Source organism: Eucyclogobius newberryi, unplaced genomic scaffold (genome assembly GCF_026437365.1).
Source record: "Eucyclogobius newberryi isolate DKJ021-1_F unplaced genomic scaffold, fEucNew1.0.hap1 SCAF_2, whole genome shotgun sequence".
Lineage (NCBI taxonomy): Eukaryota > Metazoa > Chordata > Actinopteri > Gobiiformes > Gobiidae > Eucyclogobius > Eucyclogobius newberryi.
Window position 1 is genome coordinate 45,627,048 of NW_027315834.1, and position 20,323 is coordinate 45,647,370.

General features: G+C 44.6%; 1 protein-coding gene across 1 annotated transcript in view; it reads left to right on the plus strand.

The window, feature by feature from the left end:
• The first annotated feature begins 2,675 nt into the window (after nucleotides 1-2,675).
• LOC140366980 (proton myo-inositol cotransporter-like) overlaps nucleotides 2,676-20,323 on the plus strand; it is a 188,125-nt gene continuing 170,477 nt past the window's right edge. Inside the window, exon 1 of the mRNA XM_072453247.1 lies at nucleotides 2,676-3,281. Within this exon, the coding sequence (XP_072309348.1) occupies nucleotides 2,690-3,281 (592 nt within the window). The 5' untranslated portion in view covers nucleotides 2,676-2,689. The remainder of the gene's footprint in view (nucleotides 3,282-20,323) is intronic.

Consider the following 20,323-nt stretch of genomic DNA (forward strand, 5'->3'; position numbering starts at 1 on the left):
TTTTCTACAAAATACAACCTGAAACAGTCGGGTTGTTTCCTTATTTAAAAAGACAATATTAGAAACAGCTCTAATATGATCTGTTTTGAGGTGATTTGGTGATTGTGATTATTCACGTCACAATATAAAAGTAAAGTCCTGTATCTGTATGTGACACAAACATTTGTAGTTTTTAGTTGACTCTCCATCCTCCATGTTCAGGCTGAGGACCCCAGTGGACCCCAGTGGACCCCCGTGGACCCTCGTGGACCCCAGTGGACCCCAGTGGATCCCCGTGGACCCCCTTGGACCCCAGTGGACCCCAGTGGATCCCCGTGGACCCCAGTGGATCCCCGTGGACCCCAGTGGATCCCTGTGGACCCCCGTGGACCCCAGTGCACCCCCGTGGACCCCAGTGCACCCCGTGGACCCTCGTGGACCCCAGTGGACCCCAGTGCACCCCAGTGCACCCAAATACCCCCCAGTGGACCCCAGAGCATCCTGAGTGTGACCCTGGAGGCCCCCCGCCCCCCGCACATGCTGCGGTGTCATTGATACAATCAGGGGCCATCATAACATTGTTTTGGAGGCTCTATTGTCCAAATATTGATTCTTTTCCCACAATAAACCTTTATAAGCGCATTATTCATGTAGAATGCAGCACAAGAGCAGCCGCAGCAGAACAGATCATAGTTAAATCAATACTGAGAGAACCAGGTCAGTGAAGGAGAAGAGAGATGTCAGGTGGAGGGAGGGGGGGTCCACCACCACCTGGAGGGGGGTCCACCGCCACCATCTGGAGGGGGGTCCACCACCACCACCTGGAGGGGGAGTCCACCACCACCTGGAGGGGGGTCCACCGCCACCATCTGGAGGGGGGTCCACCACCACCACCTGGAGGGGGAGTCCACCACCACCTGGAGGGGGGGTCCACCACCACTTAGAGGGGGGTCCACCACCACCACCACCTGGAGGGGGGTCCACCACCACCACCACCTGGAGGGGGAGTCCACCACCACCACCTGGAGGGGGAGTCCACCACCACCTGGAGGGGGGGTCCACCACCACCTAGAGGGGGGTCCACCACCACCTGGAGGGGAGTCCACCACCACCACCTGGAGGGGGAGTCCACCACCTCCACCTGGAGGGGGGGTCCACCACCTGTTGTGTCCATGGAGATGTTATTACTTCCTCTGTGTCTGTTATGTATAATTTACAGATACACAAAGTGCCACTTTAGCGTGTTCATAATATGTCTAATAATGAGGAGGGTGTGACAACTACAAGTGTCTGAACTCAGAGGAATATTACTGACAGATTATTTCAGTCGTGAGATACTATTGAGTCAAGTGGTTCACAGCCTGGGCGTCGGGACCTCCATGGGGGTCCCAGATCTTTTACCTCTGCATTATGAGGTCAGGCTTTGCCTTTTGTTGTACAAGTCGATTTCTATGATAAAATAGCATCACAAATGAAAAAATCTATGAACTGCTATAGTTCAAATAAGGAGGAAGGGTTTGGGGAGGGGGAATCTGCACAGACTGGGGGCCTTTTAATGGGGCCAGAGGAGAAGGATGCATCCCCAGAGCCCCTCAGAGGGAACACAATGACACTCCTGCTTCTGTCCTGTGCTGATGATGTGCAACAACTGCACCCTCCTTATTATTAGACATGGGACACTTTATGGTGGATTTTAGAGGTAATAAAATCCCTAAATGTCCTTGCTCCGCCCCTTTTCTGACATCACCCGGAGCCCTTCTCCTGCTCTTCTTCAACAGATCAAGGCTCAATAAACACTACAGGCTGCAAAGGCTTTCTGATGCATTTAAGAAAACATGATTTCGACGAGTGTAAGAAGTTGAACACGCGATCACCTGTTTCATTCTTCTTTTTCACTGATTCTAATTGAATATTGCATTTTTCATCATCTAAAGTCCATTTTGCTCCTTGTGAATATGAATGTGGAGTCTAAACCGCTCCAGCTGTGGCCCTGACCTGTCTGAGTCAGTTGAAAATTTGGCTTGTGCAGTGGATCTGTCTGTGAGCGTCTCAAACTGTGGAGCGAGACGTGACGTCACTGCAGTTTAAATGATAAACATCTAAAGACAAAGTCGGTCTGCTCTTTATGCTCCACGTTTAACTGTAAAAGCAGCAGCTGCTGCACAAAAAGCCTAGTTTGTCGGTCCAAACTGCCTGGTCAGGCTGGTGGTGCCCCTGATGCCCCTGGTGCCCCTGATGCCCTACCACTGCGTCACGTGTGGCACTGGTCACCACCATCACCACAGCCACCACAGACCCTGCATGTCTGCACCACTACTTCTGACTCTCTCCTTTCTGACCCTCTCCTTGCTTCTTCTGACCCTCTCCGTGCTCCTGACCCTCTCCTCGCGTCACGGTGACGTCGCGGCCGGTGACGCTCTCCACTACACCCCGCCTCTCCCGCACATTCCCCGCACACTCCGCATCCAGACCTCGTGGATGCGACTCGGAGAAGCAAAACAAGCAACTGCAAAACAACTTTATCCCCAGACGGCGGACGTCTCAGGCTCCAAAACAACAACAACAACAACAACAACAACAACAACAACAAACACAAACAGTTGTCCACATTCTGACAGCGGAGACCACCCAAAGCGAGGGGGGGATTATTTGGACTGTTTTAGTTTGAGCCGTCAAACTCCCGCACTCTCTCATCCTCCGCCTCATCCACATGTCGCGCAAGCAGAGCGACCATGACTACAACCTGCGGAGCATGAGCGGCGTGATGGGCGAGCGCTGGAGGAAAGCGAGCGACGGCGGCGAGCGGAGTCTCATCAAGGCTCCGTCCGCCGCGAGCATCACCGGCGGCGGCGGCGGCGGCGGAGGAGGAGGCAGCGCAGCCCCGGGAGCATCCTCAGCATCAGCATCCTCCACCGCCGCCTCCAGCACCGGGGACCTGGAGCGAGCCGCGCGCAAACAGTTCACCCAGGACGTGACGCCGGGCTTCGTGTACGTGCTGGCCGCCTTCTCCGCGCTGGGGGGGTTCCTGTTCGGGTACGACACCGGGGTGATCTCCGGGGCCATGCTGCTGCTCAAGCGGGAGCTGGCCCTGAGCGCGCTGTGGCAGGAGGTGCTGATCTCCAGCACGGTCGCCGCCGCCGCCCTCTCCGCGCTGCTGGGCGGCTTCCTCAACGGGCTCTTCGGGCGCCGCGTGTGCATCCTGGTGGCCAGCGCCTGCTTCGCGGTCGGCGGGGTCGTCCTCAGCACCGCGCCCGGGAAGGAGGTGCTACTGGCGGGCAGGCTCGTGGTCGGAGTCGGGTTAGGTGAGACGCGAGTGTTATTCTTGTGGAGAAAAAGCCAAGTTCAAACATGGTTCTCTTGGTAGTTTAGGCGGAATCTGACACAAAATGTAGTTTAATGTGAAGTGCTTTAAAGAGGCAAATTACTGCTTTTTAACTTCATTGTGGAGGATAGTGCCTGTGGTGAATATCTATCATAATTTTACATCAGTCAAGTGGCAGTTTGTGAAGAAAAACTGACAAATAAAAGTTGTTGTTGTTGTTGTTGTTGATGATGATGATGATGATGATGGGATGGTTGTGTTACTTTTAATGGCGGGTGGCAGCCAACTGAAAAGGTGCATTTACCGCCACCTACTGCAGTTGTACGTCTTCTGTAGTCGTACGTCTTCTGTAGTTGTACGTCTTCTGTAGTCGTACGTCTTCTGTAGTTGTACGTCTTCTGTAGTCGTACGTCTTCTGTAGTTGTACGTCTTCTGTAGTTGTACGTCTTCTGTAGTCGTACGTCTTCTGTAGTCGTACGTCTTCTGTAGTCGTACGTCTTCTGTAGTCGTACGTCTTCTGTAGCTGTACGTCTTCTGTAGTTGTACGTCTTCTGTAGTTGTACGTCTTCTGTAGTCGTACGTCTTCTGTAGTAGTACGTCTTCTGTAGTCGTACGTCTTCTGTAGTCGTACGTCTTCTGTAGCTGTACGTCTTCTGTAGTTGTACGTCTTCTGTAGTTGTACGTCTTCTGTAGGTGTACGTCTTCAAAGTATGTATTTTATGCTATACCGTCAAAAAAGTCCAGGAAGTCCAGCTGAGATGCCTCTGTGATGTCATCAATAAGGGACAATTTGATAGTGACGGACACACTTCTTCTGACAGTTTAATGTAAAAATAATGTAACAAAACAAAGATACGTGTAATCAGTGATCGTAATTATTTGTCAAATCATAACTTTTTGTTATATATGGATTTTGGCCCGTGTTTACAGTTTGGTTGCAGTGTCACACTCTTGGAATTAATTCTAAAACCCATAAACATAAACATAAGAACATCTGCTAAAACCCTCTACTGATGTCATCAATAAGCGACGTTCCATCTGGAAACACTGGGACAATTTACAGACGACAGATAACATTTTCTGACAGTTTTTAAATCAGTCAAATCATAACTATTGTGTAATTTTCATGCATTTTGGTCCGTGTTTACATCACGGTTGCTAGGTAACAGTTGTGGAAGTACCTCTACCTGTCATATCTGCAGCTCATGTCCAACCAGGTCGTTTGATTGAAAACTTCACCAAAACTGAAAAATATGTTCTTCCTTGGAAACTGGAAGTTATAAAATGGAAAATGGCTGCGTCCTGCGTTTGGTGACGGATAAAACTCCCGTCAGCTTCATTCGTGTTTCTTTATCTCTTGGTGTAATCGCTCTTTCGTCCAGGAGCGATCCATTGTCCAGTGAAGAAGGTCAAGGTCCCAATTTGACAATGATGACTGGATCATGGACATGTCAAGTCTATTTAGGGTTTTAAAATACTACGATCTGTGGTTTGGCTTCTTTTGAGGTCAGAAACAGATCTTTTTAAACTTAAATGGTGATGTGAACCAGACTGACGGCTAAAAGAGTCAGGGCAAGAAACTACACAGAGAAAACTGACCAAAAGTCTGTTTAAGGTATTAATCGTACGAACGTTTGCACCAATAAGGCCTAAATGCTTTAATAATAATTGAATCAAGACATTATTTGTTTGATCTCTAAAGCCTTTCATTGATTTGAGTTACATTTGTCTCTTTTCGTACAAGTCCCAGTCGCGTAAACGAGGCTAACGTGGCGATGATGGCTAATTGATTTTCACTGAACATTTTCTTCTGCTTGGCATAAAGGTCAAAGGTCGCGCCTGTGAGCGGTTGTGAAGCCCACGAGCCGCTGATGGATGTGGTCAGTGTGTTTCTCTCTCTCTCTCTTTGCCTTTCGCAGGATATTAGCAATTAGCTTCATTAGCTTCATTATCATTTCCCGGCTTGTTGCGCTGCGTCTGTTCCGTGGAAGTGTGTGGCAGCCGTCGTCATCTGGCTCTCATTGTTATGGAGCCATTAGATGCTGTTGGATACGATGCAGTGAGATGAAATGTAAAGCATCAAATCTATAGGTTGTGTTATGTTATTGTGTTGAGTCCATGTCCACAGAGTTCTATCTTTTGAATGGGGGAAAAGAGTTACAGCAGGAAACAAGTCTGAACTGGAGCTGGAGCACAGGGCAGAGCTCCATGGGAGACTTGTGTGTACTATTTGTACTATATGGACTTTATGTACTTTATGTACTGAGTGTACGATTAAACGAAAACCAAAAGAGGCTCTCGGTGAGTCACTTTCTCAGTAGAACGCTCGCTTCAGATGAAAGTACAACAAATTGATGCCGTTTCTAAATGTGTTCAATGCTCTGGAGGCATTAATAAATGTGATGAATGTCTCCTCCTCGGTTTGTCACATCTGCGCCTCGTGTCGACAGGAAGCAACTGTATAAACTTTAACACAAAATAAACCTTAGAAAGAGAGTTACATCTTAGATACTCTTTGCCTGACCAAAGAAAACACGCTCTAACGTTTCATTGAAGCACCTTTAGGTTTGAGTACAGCACATTCGCTGTGGTATAGTTTCAATAAGCTTATGCGATATTAAAAGGTTTATTTGATCCAGTGTCGCATTCTTTTTGAAATAAGATCTTGTATTGATAATGGGAAAGTGTGACCGCTGAACAAAGCCGTCTTCAGCTCATTAAAGCAGAAGAAGTAAACGCTGAGGCACTCGAGGGATATAGAAAAAAAATATTAAAAGCCTTTATTCATGCGTGGCCAAAATCTTAAGAAACGCCAACGCGCTTCAGTCTTACCGGGACTTCATCGCCGCGGAAACATGCTCTTTAATAGACTCACCAAAGGTACAACGCATTTCAGAAAACGCAGACTTCCAGGAGCTTCCGGTCTCCAGCTCGTCCCCAACGCTCAGGTTCAGATCTGCAGTAGATTAGATGTCTCCATGACCACGGGATTCGTCTTTCCACATGGTTGTTTCAGAACGCCGCTCGCTGCATCAGTCGGGTTTAAATACCACATCGCAGCTGAAAGATCGTCACCTGCAGCAGTTCTCCAGCAGGAGGACAGGACTTACTGTGTTTGCCGAGCTGAATCCGAGTGGCTCTTTTGTTTTGGTCGGTGCGTAAAGGTGTTAACTGTGTGTTTGAGAGAAAAAGAGTAATTTATCTTGTCATCACTTTAAATACAAGCTCATCATATCATCACAAAGGACAGGTTTATTCAGTAAACACAAGTAACTCACGAGTTTGCATGTTCTCCCTGTGTCCGGGGACGAGTTTGCACGTTCTCCCTGTGTCCGGGGACGAGTTTGCACGTTCTCCCTGTGTCCGGGGACGGGTTTGCACGTTCTCCCTGTGTCCGGGGACGAGTTTGCACGTTCTCCCTGTGTCCGGGGACGAGTTTGCACGTTCTCCCTGTGTCCGGGGACGGGTTTGCACGTTCTCCCTGTGTCCGGGGACGAGTTTGCACGTTCTCCCTGTGTCCGGGGACGGGTTTGCACGTTCTCCCTGTGTCCGGGGACGGGTTTGCACGTTCTCCCTGTGTCCGGGGACGGGTTTGCACGTTCTCCCTGTGTCCGGGGACGAGTTTGCACGTTCTCCCTGTGTCCGGGGACGGGTTTGCACGTTCTCCCTGTGTCCGGGGACGGGTTTGCACGTTCTCCCTGTGTCCGGGGACGGGTTTGCACATTCTCCCTGTGTCTGGGCGGCGTTCCAGTTTCTCAGTGTCACGTGCGCACCGACATTCTGGAGTGATCAGATTTCAGAAATGTCACGTAAACGATTGCATCTGACGTGATTCATCTGTTCTCAGCGGCGCAGCTTTGGACACGGGGAAACGATGCGACGTGGCAAAGACGCAAATGAAAGAGGAATTATTATTATTATTTGAACGTTGTATTCCAAAAGCAACAGATTTAAACACACACCAAAAATCACATTTAATTATTGGCTTATTTTATATTTTTACCTTTTAATATTTCCGTGTTTGTAACGACCGGAGGAACATTGTGCAGCTTTTGTGCCCAGTCTGTTGTGTTTAGCCTCTATTGAAATTCATTGAGAAAATTCTGATTCATTAATAAGCATTTAATGAGCAGAACAAGCAACAGGTGATGCACGTGATATCTCTTCTTTCTTTGATGAAACGCTGATGTTTTTGTTTCTCAGATACGTTCATCGGTTCGGGTTTGGGTGACGTTGTCATTTGGAGGTAAATCCGTGCTGTTCTCGTTGCCGTGACGATGTTTGTGCAGACACGAGGCGTAATTCCAAATATTAATAACGTTCTTATCAAAGGGCGATTGAATTGTCTCAGTGATAAAACTGTGTTTTTTTTAAAAGTCTTTTGTCAAGTCCACATTTCACTATTTGTTTTTGTTCATGGAATTAACATTGAAAGCCATTTCTTTCAATTAAAAGTTTAGGCCTGTATTAAATAAAAAAATGATGATAAATTGCAAGAAATTATAACAATTACAACGATATGGGCAATATATCGAAATGCATATATTATTGTGACTGTTTAGCTTTGAAAATATATCAAATTTGACTATTAAGTGTATTGTTTGGAGTAAAAATGCTACAAAAAGATCTGATTCTAAATGAAACCTTGTTGTAAGCTTAAAATGAAATGTATAAGGTGATATTTCTGCACTTTTCCGATGCATTTTTACAGACATTCCACATTTGTCTGACAATTAAACACAAAGTGACACGTTTAAAGACACGTTTTACTACATTTTTTGTTGGACTGACATAACATCAATATGTAAAAAGGCAGATTTGACATGATTTTACGTTTTTTTTTACACTACGATGCAGGAGGAAGCTGCTTCCTTCATCTCGCGTCAGGTGATTTGCTTTTACAGCGTTTTTATGATGTATTTATCCCCCGTTTGCCGGTGCGTCCCCCCCCCCCGCACACGGCCATCTTCATTACTCAGACGCCCTGATTATAAAAGGGCAACGCAATTAAAGCCAAATACATTTTCTGTCCGCGCGCAATTACTCCGCGCGCCGCTGTCACCTGCACATTAACGTTTCTGCTTCTTTTGGTGGAAAGTCGCTCGTCGCCCGGTCCGGCGCTGACCTCGGCTAAAGGTCGTCGGGGCTGTTTGTCAAGACCGGGAAAGGCCAAACCGGACACTTTGTACGCGCTCTTTTTGAGATGCCGCGTGTTTACGTCGCTCCGGCTCGTGTCGTCTGTCGTACTGCGATTTCAAACTCGAGGATAAAAGACGTGAAGAGGCCCCGCGACTTCAGGCTTCTAGTTTGGAGAAAGTCCCCGTTGTATTGGAAAAAATAAGGGAATAAAGTGATATTTCACGTTTGTTTAAAGGACACATATTGCGATTCAGAAGTCTCACCATTCAGGACCCTCTGTCACGATTCGTAAAATAATAAAAATGTTCGTGTCATTATTCTGTCTTTGCTCGGATTATTTTGTCTTTGGTGACAGAAATAAACTGCGATTTAATAATAATTTAGCCTTTTAATTACTGTTCTTGTTAATAATAATTCGTAGCCGAGTTGAAGGCGTGTGTGTGAGTTTCTGGCTCTTGTTTTTCTGACGTGAGGACAAAGCCGTGTTGAGCGTTTCACGTGCGTGAGGGGAGGTGGTCATGTGATGCGCGGATGGATTGCGCGTCACTTGTACGATGCGTATCGTGACGTTTAAGAATCTCGATAGGAACACATGTTGGACCAAATCAGCTTTATTCAGCTTTTAACCGAAAGTCTTATTTTGAGTGACATGTTTGAGTGACATGTTTGACTAATCCTGTTTTGTTCTGGAGGCTCAAGTGCGAAGGGAATTTGTGTTTTCACCTCAAATCAAATCAAATCAATTTATTTTTGTAAGGCCCAAAATCACAACAACAGTTGCCTCTGAGGGCCACAGGGAGAAATGAATCAACAATGTCTGTGGTGGCGATGGAGTCAGACAATGTCTGTGGTGGCGAGGGACGATGTCCCAGGGTCCTCTGTCCTTAGACTCTCCTTCTCGGCCAGGAAAAACTACAAAAAAAACCTCTTTGGGAAAAAAGCGTAGAAACCTGGAGGAGTTCCAGTGAAGGAGAGATCCGACTCTCACAGACGGACAGACGGACACGAGGGAGACTGGAGCTGGACCCACTCTTCAGGCAGAAGAGGGACCGTCTGAGTCGAGCTGGACCCACTCTTCAGGCAGAAGAGGGACCGTCTGAGTCGAGCTGGACCCACTCTTCAGGCAGAAGAGGGACCGTCTGAGTCGAGCTGGACCCACTCTTCAGGCAGATGAGGGACCGTCTGAGTCGAGCTGGACCCACTCTTCAGGCAGAAGAGGGACCGTCTGAGTCGAGCTGGACCCACTCTTCAGGCAGAAGAGGGACCGTCGGAGGCGAGCTGGACCCACTCTTCAGGCAGATGAGGGACCGTCGGAGGCGAGCTGGACCCACTCTTCAGGCAGAAGAGGGACCGACTGAGGCGAACTGGAGCCACTCTTCAGGCAGATGAGGGACCGTCCACACAGGGCAGGGACCACTTCACCAGGGGAGGGGCATCTGGGTCCACAGGTCCTCAGGACCTACCCCCTATCCCCGCCAACATCCCTGTACTTCTGTGATTATTTGAAATGTTATATATTTCTGCTGTTTTTGCTGTTTTTACAATAAGTGTCACTAAATGTCTACCCCCAGTAACACCCGGAAGAGGCGGGGCTTATCAGTTTTGCAGTTTTAAACAGGAAGTCAATGGACCTGTTTTATTTCTGAGCTGTTTGAGATCAATACTCCGGTTTACAATGAACAAAATGTATAATTATGATCTACTTATATTCTTTATTCGTCTCTATTCTTTCTTAAACCTAGACTAATCCATTAAAGACACATAATATACATGTTTCTCTGTCATAGTTCAACAGCAGTGACAGGACTTCACAACAAGAATGTTTAAATCACTATATAGTACCCATTTTCTCTTATTCAAAATATTATTATAGTTAGAGTTGAATAAAAAATCCATCTCGCATGTAAAATGTCAAATGAGTTGGATCAGCCACGTCCGTCTGGTGTTTTTTCTCTGCCATTTATTGTGATTAATACTGTCTAAAGACGCAGTGTTTGCACATGTAGAAACGCTCTGTTTTAGAAGCCGTCGTCATGTTAAATCAACTGATACAAATAGTGTTGCTGATTACAAAAGCAACACGTTTACTTATTGTCAGTCTGCGTGCTGATTAATGGGCTGGCTCATTATAATTAAGTCTGTTCAAAGCTAAACTTAATGTCGAGTCGTTGTCATTGTAGGTAAATCATGTGTGGACAAGGTTACGAGTTCAGGCTATTATTTTCCTGCACTTAATTGTTAAAAACCACAAGGGAAAGTCAAATATGAACCCACTGAGCTGCATCTGGAGAACACTTGTTGCTCGATTTTGCGTCTTCAAGGATCGAGTCGGCTCATAACAGTGCTGCGTAACGTCGTCTTTAAAGAGGGGAGTTCACAATAACCCTAGAATAAGTCAAAAGTAAGTAAAAGTTATTTGTAAAGCACCTTTTTCACAGACAGAAGTCACAAAGTGCTTTACAAAAAAACACAGAATGAAATAATAAAACACAAAACTTACAGCGAGCAATAAACAGACAACAATAAACAGTCAAATCAGTTTCAAATGCAATTGTATTTAAAACACCGATCCAAAGACCTCAGCGAGCGAGGGCGAGTGTACGGTGTGAGGTCCTGATCCAAAGACCTCAGTGAGCGAGGGCGAGTGTACGGCGTGAGGTCCTGATCCAAAGACCTCAGTGAGCGAGGGCGAGTGTACGGCGTGAGGTCCTGATCCAAAGACCTCAGTGAGCGAGGGCGAGTGTACGGCGTGAGGTCCTGATCCAAAGACCTCAGTGAGCGAGGGCGAGTGTACGGCGTGAGGTCCTGATCCAAAGACCTCAGTGAGCGAGGGCGAGTGTACGACGTGAGGTCCTGATCCAAAGACCTCAGTGAGCGAGGGCGAGTGTACGGCGTGAGGTCCTGATCCAAAGACCTCAGTGAGCGAGGGCGAGTGTACGGCGTGAGGTCCTGATCCAAAGACCTCAGTGAGCGAGGGCGAGTGTACGGTGTGAGGTCCTGATGTACAAAGGGACCTCACTGACAGTTTTTCTGAAATGTTAAATTGCATCCGTAGGAGAGCGGGGCCAGTGAGGAGAGCGGGGCCAGTGAGGAGAGCGGGGCCAGTGAGGAGAGCGGGGCCAGTGAGGAGAGCGGGGCCAGTGAGGAGAGCGGGGCCAGTGAGGAGAGCGGGGCCAGTGAAGGGCTTTGAGAATGAAATGTGGCTCTTCTGTTTGTGCGGGTCAAGATCCTCGCTGCAGAGTTCTGCAGGTCGAGGTCAGATGCTTATTTTCAGGAGAAAAGAGAGATTGTTGTTCAGAATTGGTAAAAGGAGAGCTGCACTTTGTACTTGTACTTGTAATATTTCAACAGCACTCAAACCTAAAGCTACATTACACCATGTTCAAACCCTGAAAGGAGGAAGTACTTATTTAAATCTTACAGCCGGTTGTTCCTTGCTCTCCAAAGCCTTTTTTAAAGTACTTGGTATTGAACTATTACATAAGCAGATCGTTTTAGATGTTATTGATCTAAATTGTCTTAGTAATAGAAACAGGTCCTGTGACTTCCTCTTCATTCCCCAACAACCACAACCAAGAGCAGGGCTGTGGGCGGGGATAAGGGGTAGGTGAAAACAGGACATTAGCAGGACAATACAGGAACACTCAAAACACACCTGATGATGATGAGCTCACATGCATGTCAACAATACACTTACATTTAGCTTCAGGAAACTAAATAAATGAATTTGTAAAATAACGTTGGGTTTAAAGTCTAAGATATGTCTCCATGATTTTCTATAAACTGAAGCATTTGCGTATTTTAAAACATAAACTATTCTTGATTTAATAGTGCTGTATACAGGGAGCTGTCTATGGTGCTGAATCAGTACTGTACTGTTATCACCACACAACACTCAAATAAATAAACATTGTGTATGTTATTTGAGCAAATAAGTTGTGTGGCCTTGTAATTCCCTTCTTCAGATCAAATGATAAAAACAAAAAATTGTTGGGGAAATAATTCAAGTAGCCCAAGATTTTTAACGAGAGACTCTAGGGCCGTTGCAGTAACTGCAATATTGCAATACTATGATCACTAAAAAAAAAGGGCTCAAGCGACCATGGTAACCATATTTTATATTTTAATGAAGTTTCACACACAGCGTTCGGCGTCTCGAGCAGACGGGAGTTTTTTCTTGGCTTTAAATTAATCTTTTCAATGAGTCAATAAATACACAGAGGTAACAGCTGAGCGTTCTGCACCAACAGCACCAGGATTTAAGAAAGTATTATTATTTTTTCTAAGCAATCGAACTGGAGGGAAAAAACATGGTGCATTTTTTTAATGGCAAGTTCAAACCACGTATATCTATATAGATAAATAATATATATTTATATATATTATGTACCTGACTTATCCAACACAGAACCCCAATAACATTTGTAGAGCAACATAAAGTTCCACAAAACAAAGACAGAGGATGTGATAATTTTTGCCCTCCAAAAAGTATTGTGCCATCTCATTTATTAAACCGTAAGTCAACGTAGTAAATATTGTGACAGGCCTTATCATAAACATAAACGATGTAAAACGGTGCTACACGTGGACATGTTTTCAAACAAGGCTCTGATGTCACGTGGTCGAGTGGTTTTCCATCGATAAAACCGATTTTCACATTCTCAGTGTTGTGGCTAATGCTACTTGAAAATGCATTGGAGCAGCACCATGTATGGTGTAGTACCATGTATGGAGTAGCACCATGTATGGAGTAGCACCATGTATGGTGTAGTACCATGTATGGAGCAGTACCATGTATGGAGTAGTACCATGTATGCAGTAGCACCATGTATGGAGTAGTACCATGTATGGAGTAGTACCATGTATGGAGCAGTACCATGTATGGAGTAGTACCATGTATGGAGTAGTACCATGTATGGAGCAGTACCATGTATGGAGTAGCACCATGTATGGTGTAGTACCATGTATGGAGTAGCACCATGTATGGTGTAGTACCATGTATGGAGCAGTACCATGTATGGAGTGGTACCATGTATGGAGTAGTACCATGTATGGAGCAGTACCATGTATGGTGTAGTACCATGTATGGAGTAGCACCATGTATGGTGTAGTACCATGTATGGAGCAGTACCATGTATGGAGTAGCACCATGTATGGAGCAGTACCATGTATGGAGCAGTACCATGTATGGAGTAGTACCATGTATGCAGTAGCACCATGTATGGAGTAGTACCATGTATGGAGTAGTACCATGTATGGAGCAGTACCATGTATGGAGTAGTACCATGTATGGAGTAGTACCATGTATGGAGCAGTACCATGTATGGAGTAGTACCATGTATGGAGCAGTACCATGTATGGAGTAGTACCATGTATGGAGTAGTACCATGTATGGGGCAGTACCATGTATGGAGCAGCACCATGTATGGAGCAGTACCATGTATGGAGCAGTACCATGTATGGAGTAGTACCATGTATGCAGTAGCACCATGTATGGAGCAGTACCATGTATGGAGCAGCACCATATATGGAGCAGTACCATGTATGAAGCAGTACCATGTATGGAGTAGTACCATGTATGGAGCAGTACCATGTATGGAGTAGTACCATGTATGGAGTAGTACCATGTATGGAGCAGTACCATGTGTACCATGTATGGAGTAGTACCATGTATGGAGTAGTACCATGTATGGAGCAGTACCATGTATGGAGTAGTACCATGTATGGAGCAGTACCATGTATGGAGTAGTACCATGTATGGATTAGTACCATGTATGGATTAGTACCATGTATGGAGCAGTACCATGTATGGAGTAGTACCATGTATGGAGTAGTACCATGTATGGAGTAGCACCATGTATGGAGTAGCACCATGTATGGAGTAGTACCATGTATGGAGTAGTACCATGTATGGAGCAGTACCATGTATGGAGCAGCACCATGTATGGAGCAGTACCATGTATGGAGTAGTACCATGTATGGAGTAGTACCATGTATGGAGTAGTACCATGTATGGAGTAGTACCATGTATGGAGTAGCACCATGTATGGAGTAGTACCATGTATGGAGCAGTACCATGTATGGAGTAGTACCATGTATGGAGTAGTACCATGTATGGAGTAGTACCATGTATGGAGTAGCACCATATATGGAGCAGTACCATGTATGGAGCAGTACCATGTATGGAGTAGTACCATGTATGGAGTAGTACCATGTATGGATTAGTACCATGTATGGAGTAGTACCATGTATGGAGTAGCACCATGTATGGAGTAGCACCATGTATGGAGTAGTACCATGTATGGAGTAGTACCATGTATGGAGTAGTACCATGTATGGAGCAGTACCATGTATGGAGTAGTACCATGTATGGAGTAGTACCATGTATGGAGCAGCACCATGTATGGAGTAGTACCACGTATGGAGTAGTACCATGTATGGAGTAGTACCATGTATGGAGTAGCACCATGTATGGAGTAGTACCATGTATGGAGCAGTACCACGTATGGAGTAGTACCATGTATGGAGTAGTACCATGTATGGAGCAGTACCATGTATGGAGTAGCACCATGTATGGAGTAGTACCATGTATGGAGTAGTACCATGTATGGAGCAGTACCATGTATGGAGTAGTACCATGTATGGAGTAGTACCATGTATGGAGTAGTACCATGTATGGAGTAGTACCATGTATGGAGCAGCACCATGTATGGAGTAGTACCATGTATGGAGCAGTACCATGTATGGAGCAGTACCATGTATGGAGTAGTACCATGTATGGAGTAGTACCATGTATGGAGTAGTACCATGTATGGAGTAGTACCATGTATGGAGCAGTACCATGTATGGAGTAGTACCATGTATGGAGTAGTACCATGTATGGAGTAGTACCATGTATGGAGTAGTACCATGTATGGAGCAGCACCATGTATGGAGTAGTACCATGTATGGAGCAGTACCATGTATGGAGCAGTACCATGTATGGAGTAGTACCATGTATGGAGTAGTACCATGTATGGAGTAGTACCATGTATGGAGCAGCACCATGTATGGAGCAGTACCATGTATGGAGTAGTACCATGTATGGAGTAGTACCATGTATGGAGCAGCACCATGTATGGAGTAGTACCATGTATGGAGTAGCACCATGTATGGAGTAGTACCATGTATGGAGCAGCACCATGTATGGAGTAGTACCATGTATGGAGTAGCACCATGTATGGAGTAGTACCATGTATGGAGTAGTACCATGTATGGAGTAGTACCATGTATGGAGCAGCACCATGTATGGAGTAGTACCATGTATGGAGTAGCACCATGTATGGAGTAGTACCATGTATGGAGCAGTACCACGTATGGAGTAGTACCATGTATGGAGCAGTACCATGTATGGAGCAGTACCATGTATGGAGTAGCACCATGTATGGAGTAGTACCATGTATGGAGTAGTACCATGTATGGAGCAGCACCATGTATGGAGTAGTACCATGTATGGAGTAGCACCATGTATGGAGTAGTACCATGTATGGAGTAGTACCATGTATGGAGTAGTACCATGTATGGAGTAGTACCATGTATGGAGTAGTACCATGTATGGAGCAGTACCATGTATGGAGTAGTACCATGTATGGAGTAGTACCATGTATGGAGTAGCACCATGTATGGAGCAGCACCATGTATGGAGCAGCACCATGTATGGAGAAGCACCAGCCTTTAGAATGCAGGGTTGACAAAGACTGGGATGTACATGAAGCTGTGACGCTCTTGTTAAGATGGTGAAACATGTGGGGAGCGATGTGGAGCGCCGTATGCGCTGAATGCTGATGCCGGCATTAGAGTCAAGTGTCTGTGTGAAAAAGGACAGACGCCTGAAGGGAAATCATGCATTATGTCGTGTTGTGTGTGGGATTATGTCTAACCTTCTGTTATTGATGAAAATATACACAATTTAAAACAAGAAGTTGTATTTTTGGTCAGAGTTTCATCATAGTATTCACAATAGAAACGGGAACAGAAGTGGATTCATCTACATTATATCGCGGACTGAAATGTCTTATGTCTTATAGTCATGTCATATCTCATTTATTTTTGTTGTCTCTTTATTTCAGCCTTTCAACCCTGGATTGAAAGGAAAGTTATATGTCAATCAATTAACCTGTTGGTCTTACTATATAGTCTTGTGCTGTTAATTGTCCTTTAAGTTGACAATTAGTGGCAGAAACAGCCTGGCCAAAGCGTGATGTTGTAGTAAGAGAGACAAATATGATCACATTCGACATGGTCCAGTGTTTGCAGATGCGAGGACGTCTGCAGGGCAAAACCAAACAAACTAAGGCCCTGAGTCAGTGTTAGAAAAGTTCAAACGCCTTTATTCCATCTTGGCTGTTTGATAATAAAAGCACCGACGTGTTTGGGCCGACTCGACCTTGACGAGGACGAGGATGAGGATGAGGACGAGGACGAGGACGAGCTCCTTGGTCTTTTGTTGTCTGACTTGATATTTTAACTTGCAGACAACCATTCTAGTATCTTGAAGTTTAAAGATACTCGAATGGAATTATACATCGGTGTTTGTTTCCATCTCTGACTCTACGGCACAGGCAGGTGTACAGTAGTAGTATTAGTACAAGTACTGTAATATTAGTACAAGTACTGTAGTATTAGTACAAGTACTGTAGTGTTCTTCATGTCCTCCACTTATGGGAGAGGGCGACGTTCAAAGTTGATATTGATTAAAGAATTGTTTAAGATTTCAAACATGACACGCTGCATGAGTGTGGTTATATTTGTGAGAGTTTATTAGAGTTATGGGGGCACCAGCCTGTATTAGGCATTTAACAATTCTATAATCAAAAATCTAAATGTGTTCATTCATTTCAAAATAATTTTGCTCGTTAATCTGAAGGTTTGTGAGTGACTGTGACATTGACCCCTTGTCTGGAAATGAATACTTTACCTAATGTTGTTCATGAAGATTTATTGACCAAATAATTAAACAGATAAATATGAATGTGGAATATGCAAATGAGTCGATAACCGATGGAGACGCTGGACATGATCGTTCTAGATCAGGGGTGTCAAACTCATTTTGGGCCGCGGGCCGAATTTCGACGCTCAGGCTGGGTCGCGGGCCGAACATAACGTAAAACATAAAACTATTAAAAATGTAAGAAATAAATAGCTTCATATAGCCTACCATGTTTGTGAGGCATCGCAACTTCAGATCTACAGAGATAAACATGTAGTTATGGGTATTTGGAACTGAAAAATATTGTATTTCACTTTATAACAAAATAAACTTCTCAAGATTTAAAAAACCTTTTAAATGTACTTACTAACATTTCCACGTCTGTGTAGTTCTCTGTTCTCTGTAGTTCTCTGTAGTTCTCTGTAGTTCTCTGTAGTTCTCTGTAGTTCTCTGTTGTTCTCTGTAGTTATCTGTAGTTCTCTGTTGTTCTCTGTAGTTCTCTGTTGTTCTCTGTTGTTCTCTGTAGTTCTCTGTAGTTCTCTGTAGTTCTCTGTTGTTCTCTGTAGTTCTCTGTAGTTCTCTGTAGTTCTCTGTTGTTCTCTGTAGTTCTCTGTAGTTCTCTGTAGTTCTCTGTTGTTCTCTGTAGTTCTCTGTTGTTCTCTGTAGTTCTCTGTTGTTCTCTGTAGTTCTCTGTAGTTCTCTGTTGTTCTCTGTAGTTCTCTGTAGTTCTCTGTAGTTCTCTGTAGTTCTCTGTTGTTCTCTGTAGTTATCTGTAGTTCTCTGTTGTTCTCTGTAGTTCTCTGTTGTTCTCTGTAGTTCTCTGTAGTTCTCTGTTGTTCTCTGTAGTTCTCTGTAGTTCTCTGTAGTTCTCTGTAGTTCTCTGTTGTTCTCTGTAGTTCTCTGTAGTTCTCTGTAGTTCTCTGTAGTTCTCTGTTGTTCTCTGTAGTTCTCTGTAGTTCTCTGTAGTTCTCTGTAGTTCTCTGTTGTTCTCTGTAGTTCTCTGTAGTTCTCTGTTGTTCTCTGTAGTTCTCTGTAGTTCTCTGTTGTTCTCTGTAGTTCTCTGTTGTTCTCTGTAGTTCTCTGTAGTTCTCTGTAGTTCTCTGTTGTTCTCTGTAGTTCTCTGTAGTTCTCTGTTGTTCTCTGTAGTTCTCTGTAGTTCTCTGTTGTTCTCTGTAGTTCTCTGTTGTTCTCTGTAGTTCTCTGTAGTTCTCTGTAGTTCTCTGTAGTTCTCTGTTGTTCTCTGTAGTTCTCTGTAGTTCTCTGTTGTTCTCTGTAGTTCTCTGTTGTTCTCTGTAGTTCTCTGTAGTTCTCTGTTGTTCTCTGTAGTTCTCTGTAGTTCTCTGTTGTTCTCTGTAGTTCTCTGTAGTTCTCTGTTGTTCTCTGTAGTTCTCTGTTGTTCTCTGTAGTTCTCTGTAGTTCTCTGTAGTTCTCTGTAGTTCTCTGTTGTTCTCTGTAGTTCTCTGTAGTTCTCTGTTGTTCTCTGTAGTTCTCTGTAGTTCTCTGTAGTTCTCTGTTGTTCTCTGTAGTTCTCTGTTGTTCTCTGTAGTTCTCTGTAGTTCTCTGTAGTTCTCTGTTGTTCTCTGTAGTTCTCTGTAGTTCTCTGTTGTTCTCTGTAGTTCTCTGTAGTTCTCTGTTGTTCTCTGTAGTTCTCTGTAGTTCTCTGTAGTTCTCTGTAGTTCTCTGTTGTTCTCTGTAGTTCTCTGTTGTTCTCTGTAGTTCTCTGTTGTTCTCTGTAGTTCTCTGTAGTTCTCTGTTGTTCTCTGTAGTTCTCTGTAGTTCTCTGTTGTTCTCTGTAGTTCTCTGTAGTTCTCTGTTGTTCTCTGTAGTTCTCTGTTGTTCTCTGTAGTTCTCTGTAGTTCTCTGTAGTTCTCTGTAGTTCTCTGTTGTTCTCTGTAGTTCTCTGTAGTTCTCTGTAGTTCTCTGTAGTTCTCTGTTGTTCTCTGTAGTTCTCTGTAGTTCTCTGTAGTTCTCTGTAGTTCTCTGTTGTTCTCTGTAGTTCTCTGTAGTTCTCTGTAGTTCTCTGTTGTTCTCTGTAGTTCTCTGTTGTTCTCTGTAGTTCTCTGTTGTTCTCTGTAGTTCTCTGTAGTTCTCTGTAGTTCTCTGTAGTTCTCTGTTGTTCTCTGTAGTTCTCTGTAGTTCTCTGTAGTTCTCTGTTGTTCTCTGTAGTTCTCTGTAGGTCTCTGTAGTTCTCTGTAGTTCTCTGTAGTTCTCTGTAGTTCTCTGTAGTCCTCTGTAGTTCTCTGTTCTCTGTAGTTCTCTGTAGTTCTCTGTAGTTCTCTGTTGTTCTCTGTAGTTCTCTGTAGTTCTCTGTAGTTCTCTGTTGTTCTCTGTAGTTCTCTGTAGTTCTCTGTAGTTCTCTGTTGTTCTCTGTAGTTCTCTGTAGTTCTCTGTAGTTCTCTGTTGTTCTCTGTAGTTCTCTGTAGTTCTCTGTAGTTCTCTGTAGTTCTCTGTTGTTCTCTGTAGTTCTCTGTAGTTCTCTGTTGTTCTCTGTAGTTCTCTGTAGTTCTCTGTAGTTCTCTGTTGTTCTCTGTAGTTCTCTGTAGTTCTCTGTAGTTCTCTGTTGTTCTCTGTAGTTCTCTGTAGTTCTCTGTTGTTCTCTGTAGTTCTCTGTAGTTCTCTGTTGTTCTCTGTAGTTCTCTGTAGTTCTCTGTAGTTCTCTGTAGTTCTCTGTTGTTCTCTGTAGTTCTCTGTAGTTCTCTGTTGTTCTCTGTAGTTCTCTGTAGTTCTCTGTAGTTCTCTGTTGTTCTCTGTAGTTCTCTGTAGTTCTCTGTAGTTCTCTGTAGTTCTCTGTAGTTCTCTGTTGTTCTCTGTAGTTCTCTGTAGTTCTCTGTAGTTCTCTGTAGTCCTCTGTAGTTCTCTGTTGTTCTCTGTAGTTCTCTGTAGTTCTCTGTTGTTCTCTGTAGTTCTCTGTAGTT